At 45.5% G+C, this 27,629-nt stretch overlaps 1 protein-coding gene across 6 annotated transcripts in view; it reads right to left on the bottom strand.

Moving 5' to 3' along the window:
• The window catches only part of TCF7L2 (transcription factor 7 like 2), a 197,781-nt gene extending 180,978 nt beyond the window's left edge, over positions 1 to 16,803 (bottom strand). For 3 of the 6 annotated variants that reach the window (XM_082673096.1, XM_082673098.1, XM_082673099.1), the window contains exons 1-4: positions 16,119 to 16,803; positions 15,775 to 15,841; positions 15,441 to 15,565; positions 3,362 to 3,430 (exon numbers count right to left, since the gene is read on the bottom strand). In XM_082673096.1, coding sequence (XP_082529222.1) covers positions 3,362 to 3,430; positions 15,441 to 15,565; positions 15,775 to 15,841; positions 16,119 to 16,307 — 450 coding nt within the window. In that variant the 5' untranslated portion in view covers positions 16,308 to 16,803. The remainder of the gene's footprint in view (positions 1 to 3,361; positions 3,431 to 15,440; positions 15,566 to 15,774; positions 15,842 to 16,118) is intronic. The other 3 variants (XM_082673097.1, XM_082673093.1, XM_082673094.1) reach the window with 1 other exon arrangement.
• Positions 16,804 to 27,629: the final 10,826 nt, after the last annotated feature.

The raw sequence follows: 27,629 nt of genomic DNA, 5'->3' as shown, positions 1-27,629 counted from the left end.
ATCCACATACCCAAAAGCACAGAGAGGACACCTGCACTGTGGCACAGCACATGGCAATAAAAAGGAGCAAACCATGCTGCTGGCAATACGGGTGAAACACACACATACGCCAAGTAGGGCCAGACATGAGACAGTCTATTTGCTACACAATCCCATTGCTAAGAAGCTAAAAAACAGGCAAAACTAATCCATGGTGATAGATGAAACTAATCCAGGGTGAGAATTTTGGTCAGCAGTCGTGGGAAGCTTTGAATAAGTGAGACCCCAGGGGAATTGGTAATACTCCTTTTCGGGGCCCCACAAACTACAGCCTAGGAGCCACATTCAGCCACTATCTGTTTTTATGAATAAAGTTTTATTGGGACCCAGCTACACCTACACCTATTCCCGTAGGTATTACTTTTGGCGGCTTTCACACACAATGGCAGAATTGAGAGGCTGCCACTGAGCTTGTTTGGCCTACAAAGCCTAAAATACTCATTATCTGGCCCTGTACAGAAAAAGCATTCCAACCTCATTCTATATATTGCTTTGGGGGATGGTTTCACGGATGTTCACAAAAGTAAAAGTTCGTCCATCTCACCACTGAGGATCTGTGCACTGTGCTGTACTTATATCTCAATAAAACTCTCTACAAGTCAATAGAGTTAAATATCTATGTCTGTAAAAAAAAAAAAAAGCCTTTTAATTTTTATTCCAATTATACTGTGTTAACCATTTAGGGAAAATACGGCTTTTGTGTTGCTCTTGTCTTTTCAAAACTGAGAGGAGTTAGGAGATTGTCAAAAGTGAGGAAGATCCCAACACATCAATTGATACTGTGTCCAAACCTTTTAGAAGAACATGACAGACGCGTCTAGAGAATCACTCAGAAGCCATTCACATAAATGTTGCACCTGGCCAAGTCCTGAGATTACAGGAGGGAAGGGAAAGGGGGAGGAATCTCATGGGATGCACGGTGTCATACTGCTCTAGGTTATTTCAGGATATAGCTTAGGAAAGCAACCAGCTCAGCTCAGATTGAAATACTGTACCTATTAAGGTTAAACAGTTTTAAATTTCCAGGGAAGAAAATTCTGCCCTGACAATCACGCCGCATCTAAGCCTTAAACTGGAGAATGGGGCAGAGGGCACACATCTGCTCTACTCTGCACGAAAGCAGGGCCACCCTCTCCTCTCCCCCTCACGTTGCTACTGAGCTGCCATGTGCCTTGGGAACAATTTTATTGTGTCTGAGGTTTCCTCTTTTTTTCCCCTTTGCTTCTTTCGTTTCGTTTTGTTTCGCCATTTATCCTTTGATGGTCAAACTAAAATTACAGCTAGATGCCATGTGGCTTTGACCTCATCCTGGTCTAGCAGAGACTGGGGGAGAATGAATCCTCAAAGCATGGTGGTGCTGGGTCTCTAATAAAATATCTCTCTGTTTGCCCACATGGGCATCATGCCTTAGCAAACAGAAGCAGAGGAGAACAATACTACCTGTTCATGGACGAGTAGTAATGGTTTCAGTCCTCCAGACAATGAGCTCTGTAACTTACTCCATCTCCCTCCTGAGAAAGCGCTTCACACGGCCCGCACTGTGCCAGGTGGTTTGGAGAAAGACGAACTGCTCGGCCTAACAAGGGACACTTCAGCAACGGGTGTAAAGACACAAAACAGCTACTCTGGGCTCGGCTGGTCTCCCAGTGACATGGCCCCAGCCAGCCTTTCCATTCCAAGATAGGGATCGTGATGCTATTCAACCTTGACAATTCCCATACCCCAGGCAACGGGATTTTCCAGCCCCCCCACAAGATGTGGCAGGCCTCACAACACTGTTCATCATCCACTCACCAAGAGTTAGGGTTCGGGCTTGCTCTCCAACCAAGCCCCGAGTCTATGCCCTTTTCTGGGAGCAACGTTCACTGTGCTGCTGATCAAAAGGAAGAAGGGTCCCCCAGGGGGAGTGCCAGCAAGAACACCAGCCCTGGGGACTTCCCTGGGGATCCAGTGGTTAAGACTCCATGCTTCCAATGCTGGGGGGTGGGCCACGGGTTCGATCCCTGGTTGAGGAACTAAGATCCCACATGCTGCGCAGCGCGGCCAAAAAATAAAACAAAAACAAAAAAACCCACCAGCCTTGGAAAGAATCTGGGGGTGGAGGAGCATCATCGAGAGTCGTACTTTCCCCTAAAATACACACACGGATCAGCAGCATGACTGCAGAAGGAATCCAAATATTTTTTAAATAAGTTACTGTCACCTTGAAATGAGTACAAAATACTAGGGGATCCACCGAATAACAACGTCTGCTGAGTCCTACTTTTCACTGGTGGCATAATTCACAAGGTACCTGGGACAAAGGGCTACTGGAAAGTCTTCTCCAGACAGAGGTAGATTTGAAACAGCACAGCTACAAAGATGCGATATGGCTGTGGACCACATACACACACCCAAGTTATCCGCAAGGGCTAACCACAAGAAAGTGAGCAAGGGAAGAACGGAAATGATATAACCAAGCGACACCCGCTTCCAAGGAGAGAAGACCCCGGAGCCAGACCTGAACGCCCCAACAGCGGGTTTCAAAAACCTCCCCTTGAAGGGTTAACCCAGAAGCAGAGGACTCAAGAAGTTTCGGCACCATTAGTTACACCATGAGGTCCATCCATCCTGGCCAGGCCAGGCAGACAGACGAAAATCGTATTAGTCTGCTCTCCCTCCACGACTGCACTCTGTTGGCATCAGTTCAGCTCTGAGTCTATATTAGTCCGTGATTTGTTTAGCCTTTGGATTTAAGAGAATGGAAGTACTACGTGAGCAGGAAACAGGACACTCATCAGAAGCTGGGATCTGTCGCCTTTCCCTCCCAGCACTTCCAGTGTCATGTATCAACAAGTCCTAGAGAAATCAACATTTCAGAACAATCAGGTCAAAAGTGATATTCTTAGCACCACTTAACATGATTTTGATCCACCGGAAACAACTCTCTGGCTGTCACACAGCCTCCTCTGCTATCTCACCCCCCTTAATTCTTCCCATTCACATTCTGTCACCTCATGTGACTCCCAATTTAAGACCCCTCCTGAAGCAAAAAACAGTAGCCAAGCTAGGGGGGTCTGTGTGCCCATCATGCCTGATCGAGATGCTCTTAACAAAAAAACACAGGCTTCTCCTTCTTTCCCTATCTTTAAATCATTTTAGCAGCATTTCTTCTGCTCTTGTTTCTTCTTTGCTTCCAACCTCCGCCGAAGAATCAACCACAACCACACTGCCATCATCACCACCGTCATCATCACCTAGGTCGGGGGAGGGGTGGGGAATAAGAGACACAAGAGACCTACACATAGCCAAATCAAGCTTCGGGATCTCTTGCATGTCCTACCTGAATTGCAATCTGGTGTTCAATCGTTTTGTACGCAGAGTAATGTGTGCTCCCGGACTGAAAATAGAGCTGTAGAAAGAAACCAAATCAAAGCGTTCTGCTTATGTCACAAACTACAAGAAAACATCTTAAGCAGTTTATGAATAGCAGACAAACCTTCCTAGATTGAACTGCAGCCTTGGCATTCAATCAAGACCTCTGTATTTTTATTTGTTGCTATAAATAAGATGATCATAATCATCTAAAGTTTAAAAAAAAAAAAAGCACCTATTCAATAAGCAAAAGGGGGGTGGAGGGGGCCGGGAGCGAGGATCAATGACACGAAAAGGAAAGACGGACGCCCATTAAGACATAAAGGAAGCCAGTGTGCTGAGCAAGATGCTGCAGAAGAATTAACTGTATGCTGCAAACATCGTCAGAATTGCGACACGTAGGCAGGAGGGCAAGACTGGGAGAGAAAGGATGTGAGAAGCCACGAGACTGCAAAGGTACAAGCCCCCCAGAGTTCTAAGAACTAGGCTCTCACCCTCAGACACAATTCTATTCTGGGGAAAACAAATGTGGCAGGCAGAATTCAGGGGCCACTCGATGCCTTATACATTCTTTCGCAATGACTAAGCTATCAGTCCCAGGACGGCTCAGGACGGCTCTGCAGCCCGCACGCACTCTAGGAAGCCACACTTCCCCAAAGAAGGAACCAACCAGTGCCAAAGAGCCACTGAGTTTTCTAAAGACCACCTATATATTTGGGGGCCCCCGGGTGAAGGTGCATCCCTGGTTCACCCAGACTCTCCACAGCAGAAGGCTAAAGTCTCTCCTGGGCCTTTCCCTCTGAAGCCCTGTAGATCTACCATCAAAGAAACGGGTAGCCCCAAATAAAAAGAAATACCAAGAGGCCTCTCCAAATTCTTCTTTTCCCAAATAGTACTTATTCATCTGGGGCTCCTACCAACTGGGAGAACAAACACCATCTGCTGACTTATTTTATAAACCATACAACAAACACTAAAAGGTCTCAACAATATCTGAAAATGCATTTTAATTGGCCATAAACGAACAAATGATGAAGAATCACACGGTCCTATGAAATCACTGCCCATCTCCCTCGCAGTAATAGGCAAATTGGTTACGTTTCCAAACACAGATCTGTATTACTATAGCCAACTATTGCCATTACTACCACTGTACGATTCCTATTACCAGAACCTTCCTGTATAGCAGTTCTTTAGACCCCATTATTTTGTATCTTGCTCCCTGCAAGAAAAATTATTCAGTTTATACAGGTTTTTATTTGGGAGGAAAAGAAAAAAGAAATTCACATAAGAACTTCTGAACCAACTCATACTAAACGCAACGCAGTAGTAATGAAATTTTTTTAATTGCCTAAATGCACACTGCTCATGGGATAAGGCTGTACTGTTCCCAGTTGGGGATATAGTGGGTTCTGAGATCACTGTATCTGCTCCAAGTGAACAAACAAAAACACACTGCCTGTATATATGTTAGGAGTCTGCTTGCTCCCAAACAATACTAATCAAAGTTAAAAGGGGCACAATAAAGGTGGGCCAAAAATATATATATTCCTTTACCTGTCAAAGCAGAGTAATGAATCACACTCCCTAAAACAACAGAAGATAAAGGCTGAGCCACTGAGATAAGCCCCCCTACGCACACAGCACTCCACCCCTGCACACACACACTCAGGAGCAGTTCATCCAAAGTGAGTCACTGAGAAAGACAGATGAATTTGCCCCCTTGGCCCCCCTGTCCTTTTTGTGAAAACTGCCAGTCAGTAAGGAGATCGCACTAATTACTGTGACAATTCTGCATTGTGTTAAAAACAACTTTTGTGCGAGGGATAGGTTCCTCTGCGAGTTTGGAATTCCTGGCTGAGAGCAGCTCTTGTCGGAGCGAGGGACTCCCCTGCTCAGGAGAGAGAAGGCAACACTAAAACCTCGTCCCCCTTTTCAGCCGGTTTTATGCTGCGATTTTCCAACTGCCTGATTCAGAGCTTAATGGAAACTTGTCCAAGCTTTTCTTCCCACAAACCTTGCGGAGCCCTAAGGCAATCTTGCACTCAGGGTAACCACAGAAATCTCCTACCGTCAATTAAAATCGAATGGACACCTGATAACTAAGTATACGTCGAGTAAACAAAATTTCATATCATCACGGCCCTCTGAATAAATTAATGAAACTGTGGCTAATCCAAATTCAATTTCCATTTGTCCGGTTCCACACTTAATCCTCACATTCAGCACCACCCAAACAACAACACAACCCCAGAGAGAATGCTACAATTAAGACAGTACAAATGCAGCTGCAAGGTCCTTAAGAATCTGGCAGGACAAAGTCAATTTCACCTTCACACACACCAATCTAACATCCCCAAGTAATGCAACTCCCCTCCTCAGGTATCCAGGCACACGGAATAACCGCCACCAGCTCATAAATCCACACAGTACAAGCTCCAATCAGCTCTTCACTCCCAGCCAGTACCCACTGCGTTGGAGAGATTTTCAGCTTAAACACTTCCCCCCAGCAACAGCGACGAAGACAATTTTCTCGTTTCTCCTTTGGGTTCCCACCCCCTCTTTTCCCAAATACTCTTTTCTAAAACACACCCTTTAAATACTGCTTTTTCCATCCCTGGAAAACACAGAGATGCCTTGTTCATTATAGTCTAGCTTTTTAAGACAAACATAAAATACAAGGACCCGGTAAAAACTTGGCATTCTAAACTGGAACAATAGTTTATTTATATCTCCGTAAAAAGCTAGAAGAAAGAACAAGAGAGGGTTGACCCTTTGTGCTTTTGTTTGTTTGTTTGTTTGCTTTTGGAAGATGACGGGCGCTTGAGAGATCTTAGGTGGCGATCTAAGGCTCATCTGAGTTCAAGAACCAGGTTCCCCCAGGCCTGGACTCTTGGGACCACCCCTGCTCTTGGCCACCTGCAGCACTGCACGTCATTTCCGCATCCAGCAACTGGACTCTTGTACCCTGGGTCCGCAACACACCCTCACCGTGGTTCCCCCCTGCCCCGTCCCTCCCCAGGCACCCTGAAGCAGTACCACATGAGAACTCCAAGGTACTTTTCATGTCCTCTTTCTGTGAAACTCTCAACAAAACAAACCTTCCCTTCCTGTGTGCTTGTTTACAGTGGCCAAGCCCACCCAACCACCCATCTGAACACCTCCCGGTGACCCAGCCCCCTCTGGTCCAGAGGAAGAGCCATGGAGATGCGCTGGTGCTCAGCACAGCCTTGGCTACATTTTCCAGCAATTCAAAAACCAACATTTTACGATCAACCACCTCCCTTATCAAGAAATCCTATCTTGATTTCTCTCATTTCATTTCTAATCACTACTACTGGCCCTAAATTTGATGTTTCAGATACAAGACATCAGAGATAGCCAGGGATGGGAGAAAAGGGAAACAGCTTTTTCAATCACAGAGATCTCATCCTCAGAGGAGACTAAAAATCTTGAAACACTACATTGGGTTTCCAACTTGCAGTAGGATGAAGATTAATTTTGTATGCCTATTCATTCCACTAAATTGGGAAGAGTGGGGAGCATTTGCTGTATTTCCAGTTTTATGAATCACCAAGCTTTCAATTTAAAAAAAAAAAAAGAAGAAGAAATTCAGATTCATTTCCTAAACGGTTTTGGTTTGGGGGACTTTTTGGTCCACCTTCCTCTCCCCTGTAGCTACCACCGTGAGGCACTTGAAGTTTAATTTCCATGTCATTAGCATAAAAGGCAGAATAGAGGCTTAAATATCTAAGACTTTTTCTTAAGTCACCAGTCATTTTGCAGGACAGAGACAGCACCCTCAGCCCTATGCTGGGAGCCTCTTACATTTAGTGGGAAACTTCTGATCAGGCCTTTGGGTGCCTGCCCGCCCCCTTAAAAGATGCCAAGGGGACTTCTAACTTCCACAGGGAAGGCAAAGCCAGCACTGACTGCTAGGTACGGAGGCTTAAACATTCCTGCAAAGATCCAGACACAGAACATCTGTACCCTCCTACAACAACAACTTAACAAAGGCAACCCCTTTTCACTTCCTGGCATTCTCCTTCAGAAATTCTGCTGCAACAAAACACATGCCTTTAGACACAGGAACAATCTCTCTTACTGTCTCAACGTTCCATCAAATGTCTATTTACCCTCATTAATTTTTTCTTTTCTTTTCCTCAACCTGAAACCATCAGCTATGAGTCAGAGAACGATCATTAACTTTTACAGCTTTCATACACATCCACCTACTCACATTTGGGGAAAGAAGTATTGACTTGCAACACTGCCTGAGACCAAAATCCTCTAAGAAGAAAAAAAAGGGGGGGGGGGGAATCACTTCAATAAACTTATATCTATGGGTCTATGGGGGATGCTACATTCATTGTTTTTCCACTTTGTGCTGCAGTCTCTTGCAAAAAAAAAAAAAGAAAGAAAGAAAGAAGTTGAAGTCGAACTTGGTTATGGTGATGGGCATTTCTGGATTGGTTTTTTTGAGGGAAAATTAGATGATTTTCTTTAAACATCAAAACATAATTACATTTCTTAAACTGTTTGGGAGAGGGGAGAATAAAGTGAAGCAAGTTTCCTGCTCTTGTCCAAAACACATTTCCAGCATATAAAAACACGTGGGCTAAAGTGCTGAGACATGTTCCTAACACAGCATTTTTCATTAAAAGTTGCTACACTAACACTCTTAAAATGATGCCCCATCATTACTCCACTTAGCAGTCACAGGCTGCACACTCATAACGAATTAATTTGCATTAATGTGGGTTTCATGTGTCCTTCCCTGGGTATGCCATTGTGATTCAGGCTTAATAAAACTGACACGACAATAACATAGTGCCTTTTATTTCACTTTCCCAAACCAACCAACCCACCCAAAGACCCACACAAATCCTCTCGATTTTTTAAGCATTTTGCTAATATATTTAGTACATCATAATTGGTCCAGCACGCAAGAACCTAGTTATCTTCTCAGTAAATATTTATAGCATCACTCTTTCCCATTCATTCTGCATTTTCTTAGAGAATCTCACTGTAGCCTACATCTGCAATTCATTGACTTTACAATTTACCACATGTTGGGATGGGAGAGGTCTTAGCTCCATTTGAATCACTACACAAATATGCAAGTGATTTATCGGTTTCAAACTAAAGACTGCAAGAGAAGGACTCCACTTTTCCTGAACATTACTTCTTCTGGCAGACCATGAACAATTACAGTTCGTACTAATTAAGCTCTGTAAATGTGCTGTGCCTTACTAATGTCTACCAGGCCTCAAATTTATTTTCATGATGCCAAACTTTAGCAAGCAATTTTAACTCCTTCAGAGCTGATCCCACTAGTAACCATTCCTTCCCCCTGTAGATCGAGCTGTTTGGGGCTACTTCATGACCAAAAAAAAAAAAAAAAAAGAAGGAAAGAAAAGAATAAAATATTAGACATATTACCAGCCTGAAATCAGATGTGCCCAAGGAAGAAAAAAACCTATCCTGGGAAAACCGAAGAACACCAGGGCTGATAACCCGTTCAAAGATCCCACAGCCCCATCTTTGTAATGAGCTGTTAAGGGATTCATATCTGTCCCTGAGGGCTAGTAAGTTTCTGCATTCCATTGATTAGAAAATAAAACCTTTCAGCCTCTGTCTTGAAGTCTGGGTTGGATGGAAGGAAGGCTCCGGCCAGCAAGGACAGCGCGATCAGCTCCTACCCCCCTCAACAGTTACCCACACACCTCAGAATCCCACTCCCCCTTTACCAGGTGGTCAGTTTGTAACACACACACTAGAAAGCCCACTCTTTTAAGAATGAATTAAAATCAGGAGGATAACTGGCCTTCTCTGTCACATCGGGGTCTTGACCGCAGATGCCCCATCCCCAGCTCCTCACACAATAACTTACATGAAAGACTATCTGCTGCTGGATAGAGCTCTTTGGGTGGAAAGTGGATTGCGACCAGTTTTTACTGAGCTGAGCCATATAGTTGCTAATAGCCACCCCCCACCCATGGTACTTCTACCTCTCGCTAAGAAACTTTTAATCCCTAATTTCAATCAAGCCATTTCCTCATGCCCAAATCTCTGTCCCATCTTCTTACCCTTTTCTAATCTTTCTCAGGCAAACATTTATTCTTCCTCCCCTGCTACTTTTCTGTGCTTCCTCCCCCCAGATACCAGTGCACTTCCCCCAAATGAATGGCCTTCCCACTCCCAAGGTAAATCTGGAATTTTTTTCTCATCTATTAATTCTTTTAATCAACTCTCCTCACTCTGTGGCACTTTTTTTTTTTTTTAAACCCTCACGTTAACTAGCGCACTCTGCAATGTGTGTATTTTCCCTTCCAGCTCAGTGGAACATCGTATAAATTAAAGACCCATCTCCCGTATCAGGTTTCTTTAAGTATTCTGGGAAATATGCACAATATAGGCAAGAGGGTCTCAAAAAAAAAAAAAAAAAAAAAAACGAGAAAGAAAGGAAACAGGGAGAAGCCAGAAGAAAAGGAAAAAAGATGCAAACACCTAGAGCAACTTTGCTTTTGAAAAAAGGCATTTGTGCCGAGCCCCTCCCACCCACCCAACTGAATTTCCATTACTGAAAGTGCTCTTTATAAATGTGTGTAACAATAGCCTGGAGGAAAAGTACAAGTCGGCTGCCAAAGGAGGAGGGGGTGTCTGTCTCAGTAAGCTCAGATTGTAGGCATGGGGGTCAGAGGAGGGGAGAGGGCAGCTTTTGCGAAGGGGTCTCCACACCCCGCCCCCATCTCATTGCTTATAATTAGTGAGAGAAATCTGAGCTACTGCCAGTGTCTGCGGACCTTGAATATTATAAGGCCAACGTGGCGTCAAATATCTTAACATTCATAAGTGTTATGGGCTGTAAATAAAGCCTGTGGATTTATGACCCGGTGGCGCTTGCCAGCAAAGGACTGGGGCACATTTCTTTCAGCAGACCTGTCGAGGTGCAAGTTTGCCTTTGGTTGTAAAATTAACCATTTCCTTCACAAACGTGCTCAATTGTAAGTCAGAGTTGAAGATTTAGTTACACGGTTGCCAATATCCACTCCCAGAAGAAACTCAGACGCCCACAACACACGCCCCCTTCAAAAATAAAAGCCTCAAGAATTTGATTCACCCCGCTCCTTCTCAAAACTTCTGAAATGTGTCACCTCGAAACAGTTATAAATGTGGTTAAAGATATTATCTACTTCCACTCACCAAGACTAAAAAAGCTTACACCTACTTCCCTGGAAAGTGCTTATTTATTTGGCAACGCCATGTTTTAAAAAAAAACAATAAAGGAGTAAATCACTCCTTGCCTGAAGTTTTGTCCCTTCCCCCAATATAATGTCATCTATTTCCTGTGTAGGAGAGAGCCTCTGCTAAATCCAGGTTGCCTCAGACTTAACTGCCAATAAACCAACTTCCACAGAACTTCCAGACAGCTGGGGAAAAGGTCCTCGGAGTTTTAGTCATGGTCCAGAAACACAGGTCCACACAAAAATTTGCAGCTGTCCTTTCTCTGCAGTGCATTTTTAATGTGATTCGGGGGCCCCTGTTGTGAAACATCTGACAAAATGTAAAATCCTCTTAGATACCTTCTAGTTTACCCCCTGTGCATGTGTAAGAGAAGTTGCACCAACATTTCTCCACCAAGAAATCTAGGCGCTTTTCGTATGCACGCAGGCACCTCGTGGGATGTGAGGAGGCATTCAAAACCTGGAAAGACTTCTACTGTAATCTTTAAAAGCACAGCCTCTGGTGCAACTATTAAAATGCTGGTTTGCTAAAGCAAATATTTTTTTAATAGCGTGCAGAACTGCAGTTATCCTGCGCTGCTAACAGAACAGCATTCTTGATCTGCCAGCCCCCGGAAACCTTCCTGTAACTTTTTCACAGCTTGCTAAGAAACAGAGAGCGGACCAGCTTCCAGCAGGGACCCTAAATGAAATCCATATCAGTAAAATTAAAATCAAGGTGGAAAACTCCTAGCCAGAGCGGGGATTGTTTTCCTCCAAATCTTTTCTCAATCAGATAGGGGGCATCAGTGAAAGCTACTTCCCTTCAGCAGTCAAAAGTTTCCAAAAACACTTCTTCCAGATAAACACTCCAGCCTCCCGGACTGCCTCATAGTTTGTTTCTGGGGTTTCAGAAAGCTTTCATTTCAACAAACTGCAAAGCACTGGCATATTAAATTTATAATCATTAAAATATGACTTACTGGGTGAATGTTGAGCCCATAATCCAAACTGCAGACATTAAACCCCAACCTATAAAGATTAGCACGGAATTAATACTTTGCATTGAGACTGAAATCTAAACATGTTTGCCATAAATATTTCTGAAGGAGATGAAAAACAATTAGCATAAATACCAAAGAAGGGCAAGAACACCTGTTCTTTTTCAGGGCGATAAGCATTTTATTGTTCTCTATTTAAAATGTAATGACCTGTGTAATTACAGTAATATTACATTGTTATGTAGGGGCTTGGAATGTCACACTTTGAAAAGTGTTGTCAAAACAATCAGGGGTGAAGGTGGGGGGTAGGAGGACAATGGGGAAGGACCACCATTAACCCTTCACACTCCGAGGTCTAAATCTTTTGTATTAAGAAAGGATTATGCTGTTTGAGCAAGGAGAAAACATCCATTTTTCACCAGGCAGAAAGAGAAGCTGCTGCCCGGCTACATAAAACCCCAATGAATAATAGGCCCCTCTTGGTTTCCTTTAAATGCTGGATTCCAAGTTCAAAAATGAATTCAAGATGCTGCTTATTTATTTGTTCAACCTAGTAGCAAACAGCTTCAGCTGAAAAGCAAACAACTTTGGATCAAAGAAGATGTGAAAGCTCTAATAATCAACCCCTTAAAAAGAATTTCAAACCTAACTGGAATTTCGGCCACCGTATCCCATATTCTCATTTGGCAGGAGGGAAAAAAGAAACGTAAAACTACTCTTTCCTATCTACTTTAATATGGTAACAGTATTCTTATCTTTGGTATATACAAATGTTACCACAATTCTAATATTTGCAGTTCTATCACCTCCCATCTCCTCAACCAGACCTCTCACATTAATGCTTTTTTGTATTCGAACCTTTTTAAAAGCTGTTCCTATTACAGTATCAAAGGCTAAATTAATGTGATGGAGGAATCTTTTGTCATTTTAAAATAAAATTATTACTATCAAGCTTTATGACATCTCCAGCAATTAAAGCATTATTCTTGAGATAAAATATTATTCATCATAAGCCTATCTAATGATACTCCTTAATTCTTTACATTCTTAAAAAGAAAAGCAGAAATCAGGAATCCAAAGAGTTTGCTTTTCAAAGGATGCAACTGTTTACAGGTACACTCATAAGTTAACAGAAAATGTAGCAAAAGAACACCACCACCAAGGAGGGTCCGGAAGAGAATAGAACATACAGCTAATTTGTCTTTACACCTTGCCCTCAAAAACACACTCTATGAAGCACTAAGAATTTCAGATGAGCATGAAAAGACCGCTATCTTGCCTATAGATTCCTTCGGCAGCTGTATCAAATCTGGAATTGCAAGCCGGCCCTCTGATCGAAGAGGTCAGGAGTGACACACAACAGCCTCTCAGCCTCATTTCCATGGCTCTACTTACCGGCTTAAATAACCTTAATTCTGGAGCACATCAGCTAACCCAGGTAACAGATAGTAGGAGGAAGGGCCTGTGCACACTAAAGATGTCTGTTGGTGTTTGACACGCAAATACTAAAACTGCCTCCTGACTTCAGAAATGTCTTCTCAGACTCCATCTGATGTCACAGCATCAGGCCACCCGCTATGTCCACAATTAAAATAACTATACGCCGAGGGTTCCTACGATGCCCACAGAGGGGACGGGGTTGTTGGGAGCCATCCTTTTCGCACCGGGAAATCATTTATTTACCTTTAACAATTTCCCTGTTTCCTAATTACAGCGCAACACAACTGTTGCAGTTTCAGGAGATCTTGCGGCAAGATTGCCAGCGGTCACAGGCAGGAGTTTGCAAAGAGTCAAGAAGGCCAGCAAGCCCACCATCAAAGCTCAATATTCAGATGGCCTTTCAGATGGCTAAGTGGATTTTAAAATAATACCAGAGAGGTTTCCATCGTAGGGGGAGGGGAGGAGAGTAAGAAATTCTCAGGGTTACTTTGGAATGTCGCTTGGTCGGCTTGGTTATTACACAAACTCTCCGATTCTGAGCCGAATACTCCCGGTTCAGGATGCCCACAGGCTCCCAAGAAAAATACAACGTAACCGGACAATGTTTCCCCTACAGCTGCAACCCCACTGCCCGGCCCCCGCCGCCTGAAAGAACTGGCCCTGAAGGAGGAGGTCGGGCTGAAATGCTCTCCCAGCTTCCCAAGCATGCAGAAGCCTGGGCGCGCGGGAGGGGGAGGGAGGGTAATAATTATTTCTCTTTCCTGGCCATAACAAATGACCGGTCTAGCATGCCCTTGCCATTTTTGCCAGGGCCCCAAAAAACAAGTCAAACCTGATAGTTAATATTTTAATGCTTAAAAACACTTGTAGATCTGATCGACTCCCGTCCGGCAAACCCTCGGCCATTAGCACCGAATCCACGGCTGCTGAACAGTGGGTGCACTATTTCAAATTGCTATCTCGAGTTACCGAAAAATAAAAGAAAACAGAAGAAGTGAGTGTAAATAAGAGGTAGGGGGACCAAACCAGAGAGGGTGCAAAATGACAATCCCGAGAAGCCGGGCACAAACGTTTAGAGATTGCGTCTAGAGATTCGTAATCCAGGCTTTTTAGAGGAGGGTGGGACGGGGGGAGGGGGTTCAAGGCGAGGGCAGGGGGCAGAGGCCTGTCGGGGAAGAGGGTGAGCCTTATTCACAAATGTCACGGGGGGGCGCGGGACGCACGCCGCGGGAAGCGCCACCCCCCCAGAGCCTGGCACCCCGCGCCTCCCTGGAGCCCCCAAAGTTGGGTGGCCCACGATCAGCAGCCCAATCCCTTGAAAGAAAGGAGCCCTCGGCCTCCCTCACCCTCTATACACCCTTGGGCCCCGCACAACCTGGTCTCTGGCCCCCCAGGGCCCACTGAGGGCCTTCTCGGAAGCTGGCGAGCGCAGATCCCGCTATAAACCCCAAGGCACCAAAATTCCCTAGAAATACATCAAGTCCGCTCGGAGGAGGCCATCCTGGCTCCATACAAACCAAAACCCGCGGCCACAGGGGTCTCTCCACCCCGCGCGGCCCGGGAAAGCCCGCAGCCAGCGCGCCGGGCAGCCGAGCCGGCCACGGCGCCCAGGGCGCTCGCGGCCCTGCGGGGTGGCCCCAGAAAAGGAAGCCCAGAGCCCCCAAGTTTGCAGTGGGACCAGTCTTGGAAGCGTGACCTTCCAGGGGAAAAGGGAAGGAGGGCTGAGAGCCAGCCATCGCCACTAGAAAGCTAAACAAATACGCGGCCGAAAGAGAAAGACGAGGCGCTTCTCCAAGGCCCCGGGCTCCGCGCGCCCGCTAGTTCTCAAGTCCAACGCCTGGAGGACAATCCACTGTACCCCGCGCGTCGGGCGCAGCCCATTAACTCAGTCCCCGGCAGCGGCAGCCAAGGGGTTAACCGGGGAAAGCCCAAGACGCCACAGAAGAGGGAAGGAAAAGAGAGAGAGAGAAGGAGAGGGAGAAGAGAAAGAGCCACACAGTCATCTTCCCAGGGTGAAGAAACAAACACCACCACCAAAGGGGGCGGGGGGAATCAGAGCGCAAAAAAAAGTTCTTCTGATTCCCCCCCAACCAACAAAGCCCTGCTTGGAAAGAAAAGTCTCCCCAACATCACGAGGCAACAAACTGAAAGCAAGAACATGGCGAAGTGCAAACAAATCCAGTCCACAAAAGGCAGAAAAGTTTGGAGAGTTTCGGGCTGCCTGGGCCACAAGAGGGGGAGGGGAGGCGGGGAGGGGAGGAGGCGGGGAGGGAGGGGAGAGGGAGGGAGGGGGCAGGGCAGGGCAGGGGCCGCATGCGGGGCCGGGCGGGAGGCAAGGGTGGGCGGTCAGCGGGCGGGGGCCGCGCGCGGAGGCACTTACGGTTCGGGCGGTGGGCGAGAGCGATCCGTTGGGGAGGTAGGGGCTCGTCAGGTCGGGGATCATGATGAAAGGGTAGCCGGGATACGGTGGCCCCTTAAAGAGCCCTCCATCTTGCCTCTTGGCCGCTAACATGGCGGGGCAGCGAGGGGACGGCGGCGGCCGCGCGGAGCGGGAGAGAGCGAGGAGAAACTTTTTAGAAAGTGCCCCAAGTGGCTGGGCGCCCCGGCCGGGCCGACGCAAGGCCCGGCCGAGCGGGGCGCGGGGCCCGGGCGCGCGGGGCGGCGGGCCCGGGGGACAGCTCCCGGCGGCTGCGGGGCGCGCGGGGCGTACTCACCTTCTTCCAAACTTTCCCGGGATTTATCTCGGAAACTTTCGGAGCGAGGCGGAGGCCGTCTTTCCGCCTTCCCGGAGGGGTGGAGGTGGGGAGGGCGAGGGGCAAACGCCACGCAGAGGGGGGAGATGGGGGAGAAAAAGAATCAGCGAGGTGGGGGGGTTTGGGATGGGAGAGAAAAACAGGGTTACAAGTTTTTGCAATGGTGGCACCACACGCACACGCCGCCCGCCCGGCCCCGCGGCGTCCCGCCGCCGCCCCCAGCCCCGATTTCTCCCCTTTAAGCAACATTTGCCAAGCCCAGGAAATAGATTAAGAACCCCGCCAGCCCGAGGGGCTTTTCCTACCTCGGAATCGGAGGAGCTGTTTTGATTCGTTTCTGATTCATTGACTAGAGACGATTTGACATCAGCTAAATCCCTCTCTGCCGAGGAGTTTTCGGAGCTCTTCTCCTCTTGCTCGCCCTCGTCTTTGAAGGAAATCAGTTCGTCGTTGGCGCCTAGGTCATCTCCTCCACCGCCGTTCAGCTGCGGCATTTTTTTCACCCACCAGCAGCAATTTTGGAAGAAAAATGAAGGAGAAAGAAAAGCCAAAAAAAAAAAAAAAAACCAAAAAGTTTTGCCCCCCCCCCAGAAAAATACTGCAAGAAAAAGACGAGTCCAAGGTGAACTTTTTTCTGCTTTGGGGTCTTTTTCTCCTGGGGAGGGGAAAGAGGGAGGAGGGGAGGGGAAGGGGGGGGAGATCTTCTGCACGCGTGAGTTTGGGTTTCTTTTTTCTCTCGTTCCCAAGGATCCGATCAATGTGCAAAAAAATAATAAATAAAAAAAGGGGGGTAAAAAAACACACACACCAACAACAACAAGAAGTCAGATATAAAGAGCAAAGGGGGGGGAAGCCGAAGATACAGGAGGAGCTCGTGCCGCTCGGATTTGAGTGAGTTGAAGTTAGACTGAGAGCTTTTCAGTTCAAAGGCGGCGCTGATTGACAGATAGAAAAAGGGGGATCGAAATCCGGAGGAACGGAGTAGTCTGGGAGCGGAGATTATTGACAGGGAGAGAGGAACACACTCGCTTAATGAGATGCCGGGGGCGGGGCCGGCCCGGTGACGTCTGCATAAATAAACAGCCGGGGTGGGCGGGGCGGGGGTGGCTAACAATGATCCTTTCGGGCGCCGGGAGAGGGAGGAGGGAGACGAGGAGGAGGAGGAGGAGGAGAGGGGCGGGGGAGGGGGGGAGAGACGGAGGGAGGAGTGTGCAGGGGGAGAGGCCTGCGCTGAGTGTGTGCGAGCCTGGGAGTCTGGGCGAGGGAACGGGGACTCGCTCCGGGAGGGGGGTGGCTTCAGAAAGACAATGCGGAGTAGGAGAGGAGGGGAAGGGGGTGGCGACCGCGTCAGGAATCCGAGCCGAGGAAGGCGGAAGGAAAGCCCACTTGGGGGGCGGGGATGGGGTGAGGCCCAGAAAAAGTGCACTTTAGAAATATTAGAAATAAGTCTTAAGGAAGGGGAAAAGGAGGAGAGTATTGTGGGGAAGGGGTGCGGGCTGGTGTTTAGTGGTTAAGCCAGCAATGAAATCGGCCACCCTTGGGCGGGATATGAGAAGTGGTCAAAAAGAGAGATCAACCCTCCACTTTCAGAGAGCTTGGGGAAGTGGAGGGCTGGGCAAAGTTCCTGGTTATCTGCAATGAAAGAAACTATTAACCCACGAGGTCTTCCCTCCCCTTTCTTGTTTATTAATAGTGAATCATTTCATTAAATCTTAAGTCTCACTAGAATAAATATGCCAAGATGACTTTTTATCCAAAAAACAATCAAATACTGTAGTGTTTGTCAAGGGCATTAAAAATATCCTTAAGGAAAAATACATGATTCTTTTCAATGTAGAGTGTTGTTCTTTTTTTTTTTTTTTTTAAACTGACTTTGGAGGTGGTAGGAAATAAGCTAGGATTCAAAGTCCTTTCTGACTTTGGAGGTGAAAAGTTTGGGCGTTAACACCGCCAGGGAAAATAAAACTGAAAGTTCACCAACCCTTGGGACCAGTGGGTCTGGAGTCTTTCTGGAAGGGGGTCTGAAATGAAATCCCCAAAAGACTGACCAAATAATCAAGATGTAGATGGCTCTGGCAGGAAATTGCTAACCCAGCTGATGCTGGAAGACCTCTGGGAGGAGATGGAAAACCTGAGGTTTGAGGCAGGTATTTGTTGATTTTTAGGCTCTCTCCTGGAGAGCAGATTGATTTGCTACAAAATGGGGAAGAAAATTATGTCGAAGGGGGAAAGGCCTGGGTCCCAAAACACCGTGTCCCTAGAAAATGGGGCAAGAACACTCATTTTCTTGCAAATATCCAACGAGAAGTGGACTGGAATCTACAACATGAAAGGGGACAAAAAGAACCAGAAAAAAAGAAGTCAATAAGAATTAGCAAATTGTCTTTTAGGAGCAGTGTTGGCCTGGAGTCCAGGATGAGCTAAATTATTTCACCCACATCCCTTAAAAAAAATCTCACCTGCTCTTCAGCTGGCCTGTCAGCACCTAAGCTTTCCAAAAGAAAGCAAATTCAAATGTAATATTTAGAGAGTTTGGGTTTTCAGCAAAACTGTTTTATAGGCTAAGGTCTCAGCAAGAAGACTACTAAAAATGATGATACCAAGATTGACAAGGCCAATGCATTCCCTTGCACTGGAAAAAAATTCATAAGTACATTTGCACACTAAAGAGTAAGATGTGGGCAAAATAAAAATGTGGTGGGGGCGTGGGGGAGGGCTATGGAGGAGAATCACTGAAACTCCCAGCTTTAATATGAATCAGAAAATCAGAAGTAGAGTGAGAAGGAGCCTGAAAAGAAGTAAAACAAATGTGTACCTTTAATCAGACAGGATTGCAGAGGATACAAAGCACAGGGCTAATTAGTCTCAGCAGGTAGGACTAACCTTCAGACTTCATAAATAAATAAGGCGGGCACAGTTTCTAAGAGGGTGAGTGGAGACAGAAAGGGGATTATTTCAAGACACCAAGTAAAAACATGAAGAATGAAATGCTTCACTGTTAAATCCATGTACAAGTGGATTTAACAGTGTCCTTTTTTTAGGTCTTTTCACTTGGTTGCCTTTAGATTTACACATTTAGCAAATGACCATAGCTTCTCACTTGCTGATTGTCACCTGTATACTTAGGTGCCTGAGTCTGTGTACAGCGTAGACTTTCGTAAGGCCTGTTTTAAAGGCTTATTTACTCAAACGGGAACACATTTATAGTAACTCAATTTTGTGGCCATTTCTTTGTCCTGTGCAGTGGTTCTTTTATTTTAGTCTAAAGCTGATCGGAATTAAATTGGATACTGGGGTCTTCAGTGTCCTTTATAGGACTTACCTGGAAAATGAAAGCTCATAAATATACTGAGTTGAAATTTTAAAGAATGTACTTACTGTTTTTAATGTCCTGGCCTGCATTTTTATCGTATGTAAATATTAAGGGCTTTCTGCCGATGATTAGTAACCTCATCCACTTTGGCATATCCTTATATTTCTCATTCAAAGGAAACTCTTGAATCCTTCCTTCTTTAAATCTCTGATTTAATTAAGCAGTTGAAAGTTATTCCATGATAGCCCATGTGCCACATTAAATCCTGTTGCTTCGTGCCATAAACAGGCTTGGGGAGACCAGCAAGATCTCAGAGGGTCAATTACCCCTGAGTCTCTGAAAGGGCTTCAGGTGATGCGGGGATAGGGGAGAAGTGGGGGGAGGGTGTGAAATTGAAATTGGCAAAAAGCAAGGTAATACAATATTTTTTTTAAAAAGGTCAGGTTGGCCCACAACCTGGACATGTAATTTGTAGATTTGCTGTGAAATTTTAAACAACGGTTGGCTTGTGTCCCGGTGTTGAGGCTACTTCTCTCTCTAGATACTGATGACTGACTCCTAGTTTATAGGACCAAGAGTTCTACCCAAATAGCAGGGGTTCTAAACACAGGGAGGAAACCAGACCAGTTCTGACTTTAGCCTGAGCCAAGGAGTTTTGCATATTGGGGGGCTCTCAGGTTGGAGGAGAAGCTGGGACCTTTTCCCTTGGAGGCCTTTCCCGGGGCCAGCCCAGGTCCTGAGCTGTAAGTAGGCTGTCCCTCAACCCTCCTTGCTGTCTCCTTCTCATCATCCACTGCCCTTCTGCTCCTTCACTTCTCTGTTTTCTCCTCCCCTTCAGCCATCCCTCTATTTTTTTTTTTTTTTTTTTTTTTGCGGTACGCGGGCCTCTCACTGTTGTGGCCTCTCCCGTTGCGGAGCACAGGCTCGGGACGCGCAGGCTCAGCGGCCACGGCTCACGGGCCCAGCCGCTCCGCAGCACGCGGGATCCTCCCAGACCGGGGCACGAACCCGTGTCGCCTGCATTGGCAGGCGGACTCCCAACCACTGCGCCACCAGGGAAGCCCATTCCTCTATTAAATCTCTGTGGACCTGTGTTGATGTTAGCAATCTGCATTTTAACCTCAAAAATTAAGTGAATACGTTACCTCTCCCGTTGGTACTTCCTTGTTCATCCCTATTGGGGAGCGTGAAAAGGAAGTTTCAGTTTATATAAATCACTTTTCAGGCATCAGTTCCCTACTGGGGGGCGTTATGGCAGAGTGCTAGATGTCCTCTGAAATATGGGACTGTGCCTTGAAGGAATATGGCAGAAACAGGCTGGCCATTGGCCTTGTTACCTATGGCCCCTTTGTCCTGTCTCACCTGACAGGTGAGGTGTTTGGACTGGATATTTTCTTAGGTCCTTTCTAACATTCAGAAAATCCATGATCCCGTAGTTTCACCCCACACCCCAGTTACGCTAAGAGGCTCACCAGCATAGCAGCAAAAGGGACAAACTGTATTGGAAGTTTGGCTTTAGAATTTAGGAAAAACAAGGATAGTCTTCTTAGATTCACCAGAAGTAGAGAATACATGTCAACAACCATATTCAGCTTCCCCAATCACCTGGCAAGGTTCTAGTAATTAAACCTAAATGGTGTTCCGTACATGTGTGTATGTGTCCTGTGTGATTTTTCTTTAAAGATCCAGGCTCCAAGATGGATAATCTGTTACCCACTGTGTTGGACTTAGCTATGCAGGGAGTGTGCTGACTGAGGAAGCCAAAAAAAGAATCTGAAAACATAAGGAAGCTATAAAATGGGGAAATGTTGAGAAGCCAAAGTCCTGATTCCACTGTGAGATTTTCTGTTTGCTTTTTGTTCTGCGTGGGTGATGGTTCCTTATTTGGATGTTGAAGAAAGCTACTCCCTTAGCCAACCTAGGAACACTAAAAATTGGACACCTGAGAGTTTTCAATTTTAGCAGGAGGAAGGGACAGGCAAAAAGGGCCCACTTCACAGGGAACCTTTTATTTTCCCCCAATGATTCTATCAAGGGACTCGGAAAGGCACACACCCTCTTCTTGAAACCCTGAGGGACACTGTTCTGTTTTTGGCATTTTTCTGAAGTGTCTGGCTTGATCACCTTGCTTCAGCTAATGACAGGTCCAGGTAAAGTGACAATAATGCCTGATGATCTAAGGGTTAATGGGGAGATGTATGCATTTGTACAGGGTTTCATCACCTGCCTTCATAAGCTGATCACTACCGCTATAGGTATTTGTGACAGGAGCAGCCTTTTGAAAGACATCAGTCCTCCATAAATATACCTTTCTTATTGACAAGATGTCTTTTAACCCTAATAGTAATGGAAGAAGGCCAATAAATGAAACATTTACTGCATAACTTGCCTTATTTTGGGGTGGTGTACATTTCCTTTCTAGCCATCTCTAGAAGATGTTTTCAGCCTAATTTGCTCCCTAGAAATTTCGCTTGCTACAGTTATACGTCTATGACGTTTTATTGCCTGAAGCCAAGTCTGCATAAGAACTTTCTTAAGATATACTTATCCTAATGCCAAGCTACAGGAACGGGGCTGCTTTATGCTGAATTATTTGTGCTACCCTGATATACAAGGCAGAGACTTCCCGATAGTCATTGCCATAGGGTAGGTCTAAATGTTCCTGAGAAGGGGAAAAAAGGCAGGAAAAAGGTGAAAAAAGTTTCATCTAGGTTGATTTGTAGAAGTCTTTAGAATTAATAATTGAGTATGTATTTAACATATTAAAATGCCTGAGGTTTTCTTTTCTTTCTTTTTTTTTTAAAAAAAAAAAGCTTCAGTGACCCCCATCCTTTTTCAGGGAACATCCTTGCCCACTCAAACCCATTTTTCTATTCAGAGATGTCATGGATACCAAAGCACCTTCCACAAAGACATGGGTACTTTAACTTGAGGCGGGGACGATGTCCGCCAGCATTGAGCCATCTCATAAGGTGGTCTACGTCTGTTCAAGGGACAGAGCAGGTGAAATTTCAGGAGAGGACATTGTTCTCCTTGTAATTTATCTAGGTGTGGGCTGACACACCTGCTTCTGGCCAAAAGCATCATGGGATGGAGGAGGATTCAAGGAGACTCCCAGGTCCAGAGTGTGAAGATTTCAGGCTCAGTCCCCCCAGGAATCCAAAGCAGCTTTAAGCCCCAGCCTGTCCTTGAGGAAGGTCTAAATCTATGTTGATCAAATCACTTGAGACTGGATTAGAATCAGCTTCCCCCCGCCTTGCAAATATCCCAATTGCTTCTGTAAATTCTAATGATATTCGTGGATTATAGTTCCTAATGAAACACTCATTTGGACAGGGAAAGGGAAGAAGGATAAATGATGAGTTCCGGGGTCCGGAGTGAGTTCGGATCGCATACAGACAACAGCCTGAAGCACAGAAACAAGGAGCAAGGCTTCCGGTGGAGTCATCTGTTGTGAGCCCTGTCTCTTGGTGCCTGCGGGCACGCTGTAAATACCTAGAGCAGGAGGGAAGGCATTAATCGTTATTTCTTAAAGGTTCCAAAATGCCGAGAGGGAGAGATTATAATGACCCCAAAACCCCATAAGAAGCACAAATACCCCTCCCAGCAACGCCTCCCGTGGAAGCGTGGTCTTCCTCTAGGCACGGGTACCCAGACACTGATTCTCTCACCCTTTCTAGCGATGGCCCAGGTTCCTGACGGTGTGTTCGCAGAACAGGTAAGCGCGTTCCTCGCTCCCACCCGGCAAAGGGCTCTGCTCCCAGGAAAAACCAAGTCCTGGGCTGGGCAGAATCAGCAGAGGCCCCACCCACTCTCCCTTCTCTGACCTACCAGCGTTCATCAGGGGTTGGAGGTCTTGTGAGTGCTGGTGTCTTACTGCCTGTGAGACCCTCCTGATCCCGCCAGCAGCACCCCCAGCCCCCCAACAGCAAAGGTGATGACTGTCTGGAAACCAGATGGGGCATTTCTCAGGGAAGGATCTGATACTGCTGTCTTGGAGTCTTGTCTCCTTTGAAGGAACTTCACACACCCGTCTGTACAAGAAGCATCTTTCTAATGATCTTCTGGCTCTTCATGTTATTATTATTTTTTTAACATCTTTATTGGAGTATAATTGCTTTACAATGGTGTGTTAGTTTCTGTGTTCATGTTATTTTATTTCTGGCTACAAAACAGCATGTACTGTAGAGTTCTTTTTTTTTAAGTATAATTGTTCCTTAAAAATATTTGAAAGGATGTGCTCCAAAATGTCAACAGCACTATTTTTTCTCTAGATGATAGTATTGGGGATAATTTTTACTTACATTTTTATACCTTTCTATACTATCTGGTTTCGTATGGGTTTGTTTGGTTTTAACAACTGGGCATGGATTATTTGCATAATCAGAAAGGGAGATAATGCTCTTCTTTCTATTTTAAGAAATAAAGGCTTTGACTTTCCTTCTCCTTCTCATATCCATCCCTCCTTGCTTGAGTTGGGGTTATTTCAAGGTAGCTGTTGCTCACACTGCATCTGATATACCATTTTATTTTTCGGCCTCTCCTCGCGGCATGCAGGATCTTAGTTCCCCAACCGGGGATTGAACCCATGCCCCCTGCAGTGGAAGTGCGAAGTCTTAACCAATGGACCGCCAGGGAAGTCCCTGATATATCATTTTAAATCTCCTTTTGTCAAATTTACTCTCATGCTTGAATTTCAGAGCACAGGGGTGACAAAGGATTCCATTTCACTCCTTTAATTTAAAAATAGATAGTGAGCCTATCCACCCAAAATGGGCTCAGAGATCTGCCTGCAGGTTTCACAGAGGCAGCATCCTCTGTTCTTCAAGGGGATTGTCCTTCTACAAAGACCTTTCTCAAACACTGTTCCATCTGCTACTCACAAGACCTTGTAAGGGGGGCAAATATAATTATCCCCATTTGACAGGTAAGGAAACTGAGGCTTCAAGAGATCCAGGTTGGCTCAGCATCACATAGCTGACAATGGCCAGGCTAAGATGGAGATTCAAGTTTCCTGACTCCAAATCCAGGTCTTCTCCGGCTACGGCTCCTGGGCCAGTCCGACAATAGAATCACCCTCACCAATTTTCTGTGATATTCTGGGGGTGTAAAGAAGATCTTGGCAAAAAGATAATTAGTTTCCTTTAAAGCAAGACTCACACCTCCCCTTCTGCTACATTGTCAAGTAGGTAACACTTGTCTTCAAGGTCCATCCATTCCTCCCCCTAAATATGCTTCTTCGGGGATGCCCAGCGTTGTCTCCCAATGTATCTCCTTCCTCACCCACCCCCCCACAAAATAGTGCCAGGGTTTCTTAACCTCAGTGCTATAGACGTTTTGGACTGAATAATTCTTTGTTGTGCAGGGCTGTCCTGTGTGTTGTTGGGTACTGAGCGGCGTCCGTGGTCTCTACCCACTAGTTGACAGTGGAACCCCACCCCCAAGTCATGATGGGAAAAGATGTCTCTAGAAACTGCCATATGTCCCCTTTTGCGGGTGGGGGAGGAAGCAAAATCACCACCAGAGAACCACTGCTGTGCAGTGAACCCCCTCTCTGAAAGGAATATGATCAACTCACTTTAGTAAGTCAGTTCTCTAACCGGTGAAGGGAGACCACCATCTCCTCTTCCGCCAGCCAATGGGGACCTGTATCAGAATGGCCTGGGGAGTTTTTACAAACTGTGCCACCTCCCTGGTGAGAACCTATGCCCTTCACAAGAGGGCATCTTGATCTCACCAGAAGTGTTCAAATTTGGGCTCTGCCATGTATGAATATGTGACCTAGGACGAGTGCATAAATCATTCTGACTTTATTTACTCATCTATGAAATGGGGGCATGATATCTACATCTAAGTGGTGAGGATTCAATGAAATGACGTGTACAATTACCTTGATCACAGAGGCTTTCAACTGGGTAGATTTCCTTTCTTGCCTCCCCTCTCCAGATGGAGATAGAATGCCAGGATTTAGCACAGTCCTGGCACTGTGGGAGGACTCAGTACATCTTAGCTCTTATCACTGTTATTCTACCCCTCCTAGTTACTCTTCTCAAGATTTGCTGCATTATAAAAAGGCAAGGTGCCTGCACTCAAAACAAACACATCTGGAATGGTGGCTTTTAAGCACCAAAGACAAGCCAGGCGGCAGACTCGTTAGGGTCTCTTTGTGGTGCTGTCCATCAGGAGGTGGGTAGCCCCACCACGAGAGTGTTTTCAACCAACCTCCTCTCCCTGTCCCTCTAGGCAAGTCCCTCCCACCCATTTAGGGAGTGTGGCAGTACAGATTTCGAAAGCCCTCAAGGCTTAATCTCAATTGTCTAGTAATTTAATAATAGGCAGCCCTTTGCAGACACTAATTAAGCAAGAGCAAGCTCCCTGGTGAGGGAGGCCCGCCACCCTCCCACCCCTGGCCCCAGGAGAAGTGGTTTGCCTGGAGCTAAAGAAAAAAGAAAGAAAGGAGCTAGGTCAAAAGGGAAGAGAGGAATTCCAGGTCAGAGGACTTCAGGGGCTTGGTCCAGTCAAGGTGACCATTGGCCACTCTGGGCTGGAGCATCTCCTGTAGACGAGAGGCTCTCCTAGCACTTCTATTTCTTAGGGGTGGGTGTCAGAGACCCCTTTGCCCATCCGAAGCTAGGTTTAGTCTCTCCCCAAAATGCACTATCACTTAAGTTTTTGCAAATACTCTAGAGACTTTTTATTAAAATTTCCTATCCTAAATAATCATAAGGGGGGGCGAGAGGGATAAATCAGGAGCTTGGGATGAACACACACACTACTATGTATAAGACAGATAACCAACAAGGGCCTACTGCATAGCACAGGGAACACTATTCAATATTCTATAACCTATACTAGAAAAGAATCTAAATCTTTTCTGAATCACTTTGCTGAATCACTTTGCTGTACACCTGAAACTAACACAACATTGTAAATCAACTATACTCTAATAAAGCTAAATAAAAAAAATAAAACTTTAGGGACTTCTCTGGTGGCGCAGGTGTTAAGAATCCACCTTTCAATGCAGGGGACACGGGTTCGAGCCCTGGTCCGGGAAGATCCCACAGGCGGCGGAGCAACTAAGCCCGTGCGCCACAATTACTGAGCCTGCGCTCTAGAACCTGCAAGCCACAACTACTGAGCCCTCATGCCACAACTACTGAAGCCCACCCACCTAGAGACCACGCTCCGCAACAAGAGAAGCCACCACAATGAGAAGCCCGTGGACCGCAACGAAGAGTAGCCCTCGCTCGCCACAACTAGAGAAAGCCCGGGCACAGCAACGAAGACCCAAAGCAGCCTAATTAATTAATTAATTAGTTAATTAAATAATAAAATAAAATTAAAACTTTAAATTAAAAAAATCATAAGTAAAGTTTTACGTTGGTTTAGTCTTTTACAGTCTTAGAAGCACTTTCCAGTAAGCAAGCACTAGGGTGTGGAGATGAGCCACACGAGTTCTAGAATGATGGCCTTGAACCTGTCAATGGCACTCACCAGCTGGTTTGCCTGCAACACAGTATTTCACCTTCCATTTCCTTCTGCATAAAATGGAGTTAGTAGGAGTAGCTCCTGTTAAAATTATTTCCATTAAAATTATTTCCATTTTACCGATGAAAAAACCGAGACTGGGAAAAACTGGACCAAACTCACTCAAGTCAATAAAGGCTTCAGTTGGAATCCAGGACTCCTGACCCTTCATATATTGCTCTGCCTCTCTATTAAAGCCTTTAAAACTTTTTATTGAGGTATAGCATTCAAACAGTACAGTGCAAAACTCTTAAATATTCACCCTGATAAATTTTTAGAAATGGGCACATTCACATAACTACCATCTAGATCAAGATAATAGAATAGTACTACCAAAACAACAGGAGCAATCTTTGTGTGCCCTCCAAGTCAAGATTCGCGCCCCCTCCAAAGTACGATTGCCAGATTTAGCAAATAAAAATATCGCTTAGGACATACTTCTTATAAAAAATTCGTTGCTAATCTGAAATTCAAATTTAACTAGGTGGCCTGTATTTTATCTAGCAATCCTACCCCGAAAGCAACCACTGTTCTGACTTTATGACGCTAGAACAGTTTTGCCTATTCTTGTCACAGAAATGGAATCATATCTTATTGTACTCTTTTGTTTCTGGCTTCTTTTGCTTAACATTATGCCCAAGAGAGTCAACAATGTAGCAGTAGTTCCTTTTCACTACTGTATAGTATTCCACTGTATACAATGGAATATAAATTTATAATATACAATGAATACAAGTTTAGTCATTGTATATTATAAATATATACATATACAATGAATATGAATTTATTTAACCACTCTGCTATAGATGCAACTTTGGGGTGTTTTTAGAAGACAAACAGAGCTACTATAAACATTATTCTTGTATATTCCTTTTTGTTAATATCTGAATGCATCCCCATTGGGTATAAACCTAGAATTAAAATACCTGTGACATCAGGGTATGTATGTGTTCAGCTTTAATGGATGGTACTAAAT

The sequence above is a fragment of the Grampus griseus genome, assembly GCF_964374135.1.
Source record: "Grampus griseus genome assembly, chromosome: 16".
In the NCBI taxonomy this organism is placed as follows: Eukaryota; Metazoa; Chordata; class Mammalia; order Artiodactyla; family Delphinidae; genus Grampus; species Grampus griseus.
This window is presented reverse-complemented; position numbering and strand designations above follow the sequence as displayed.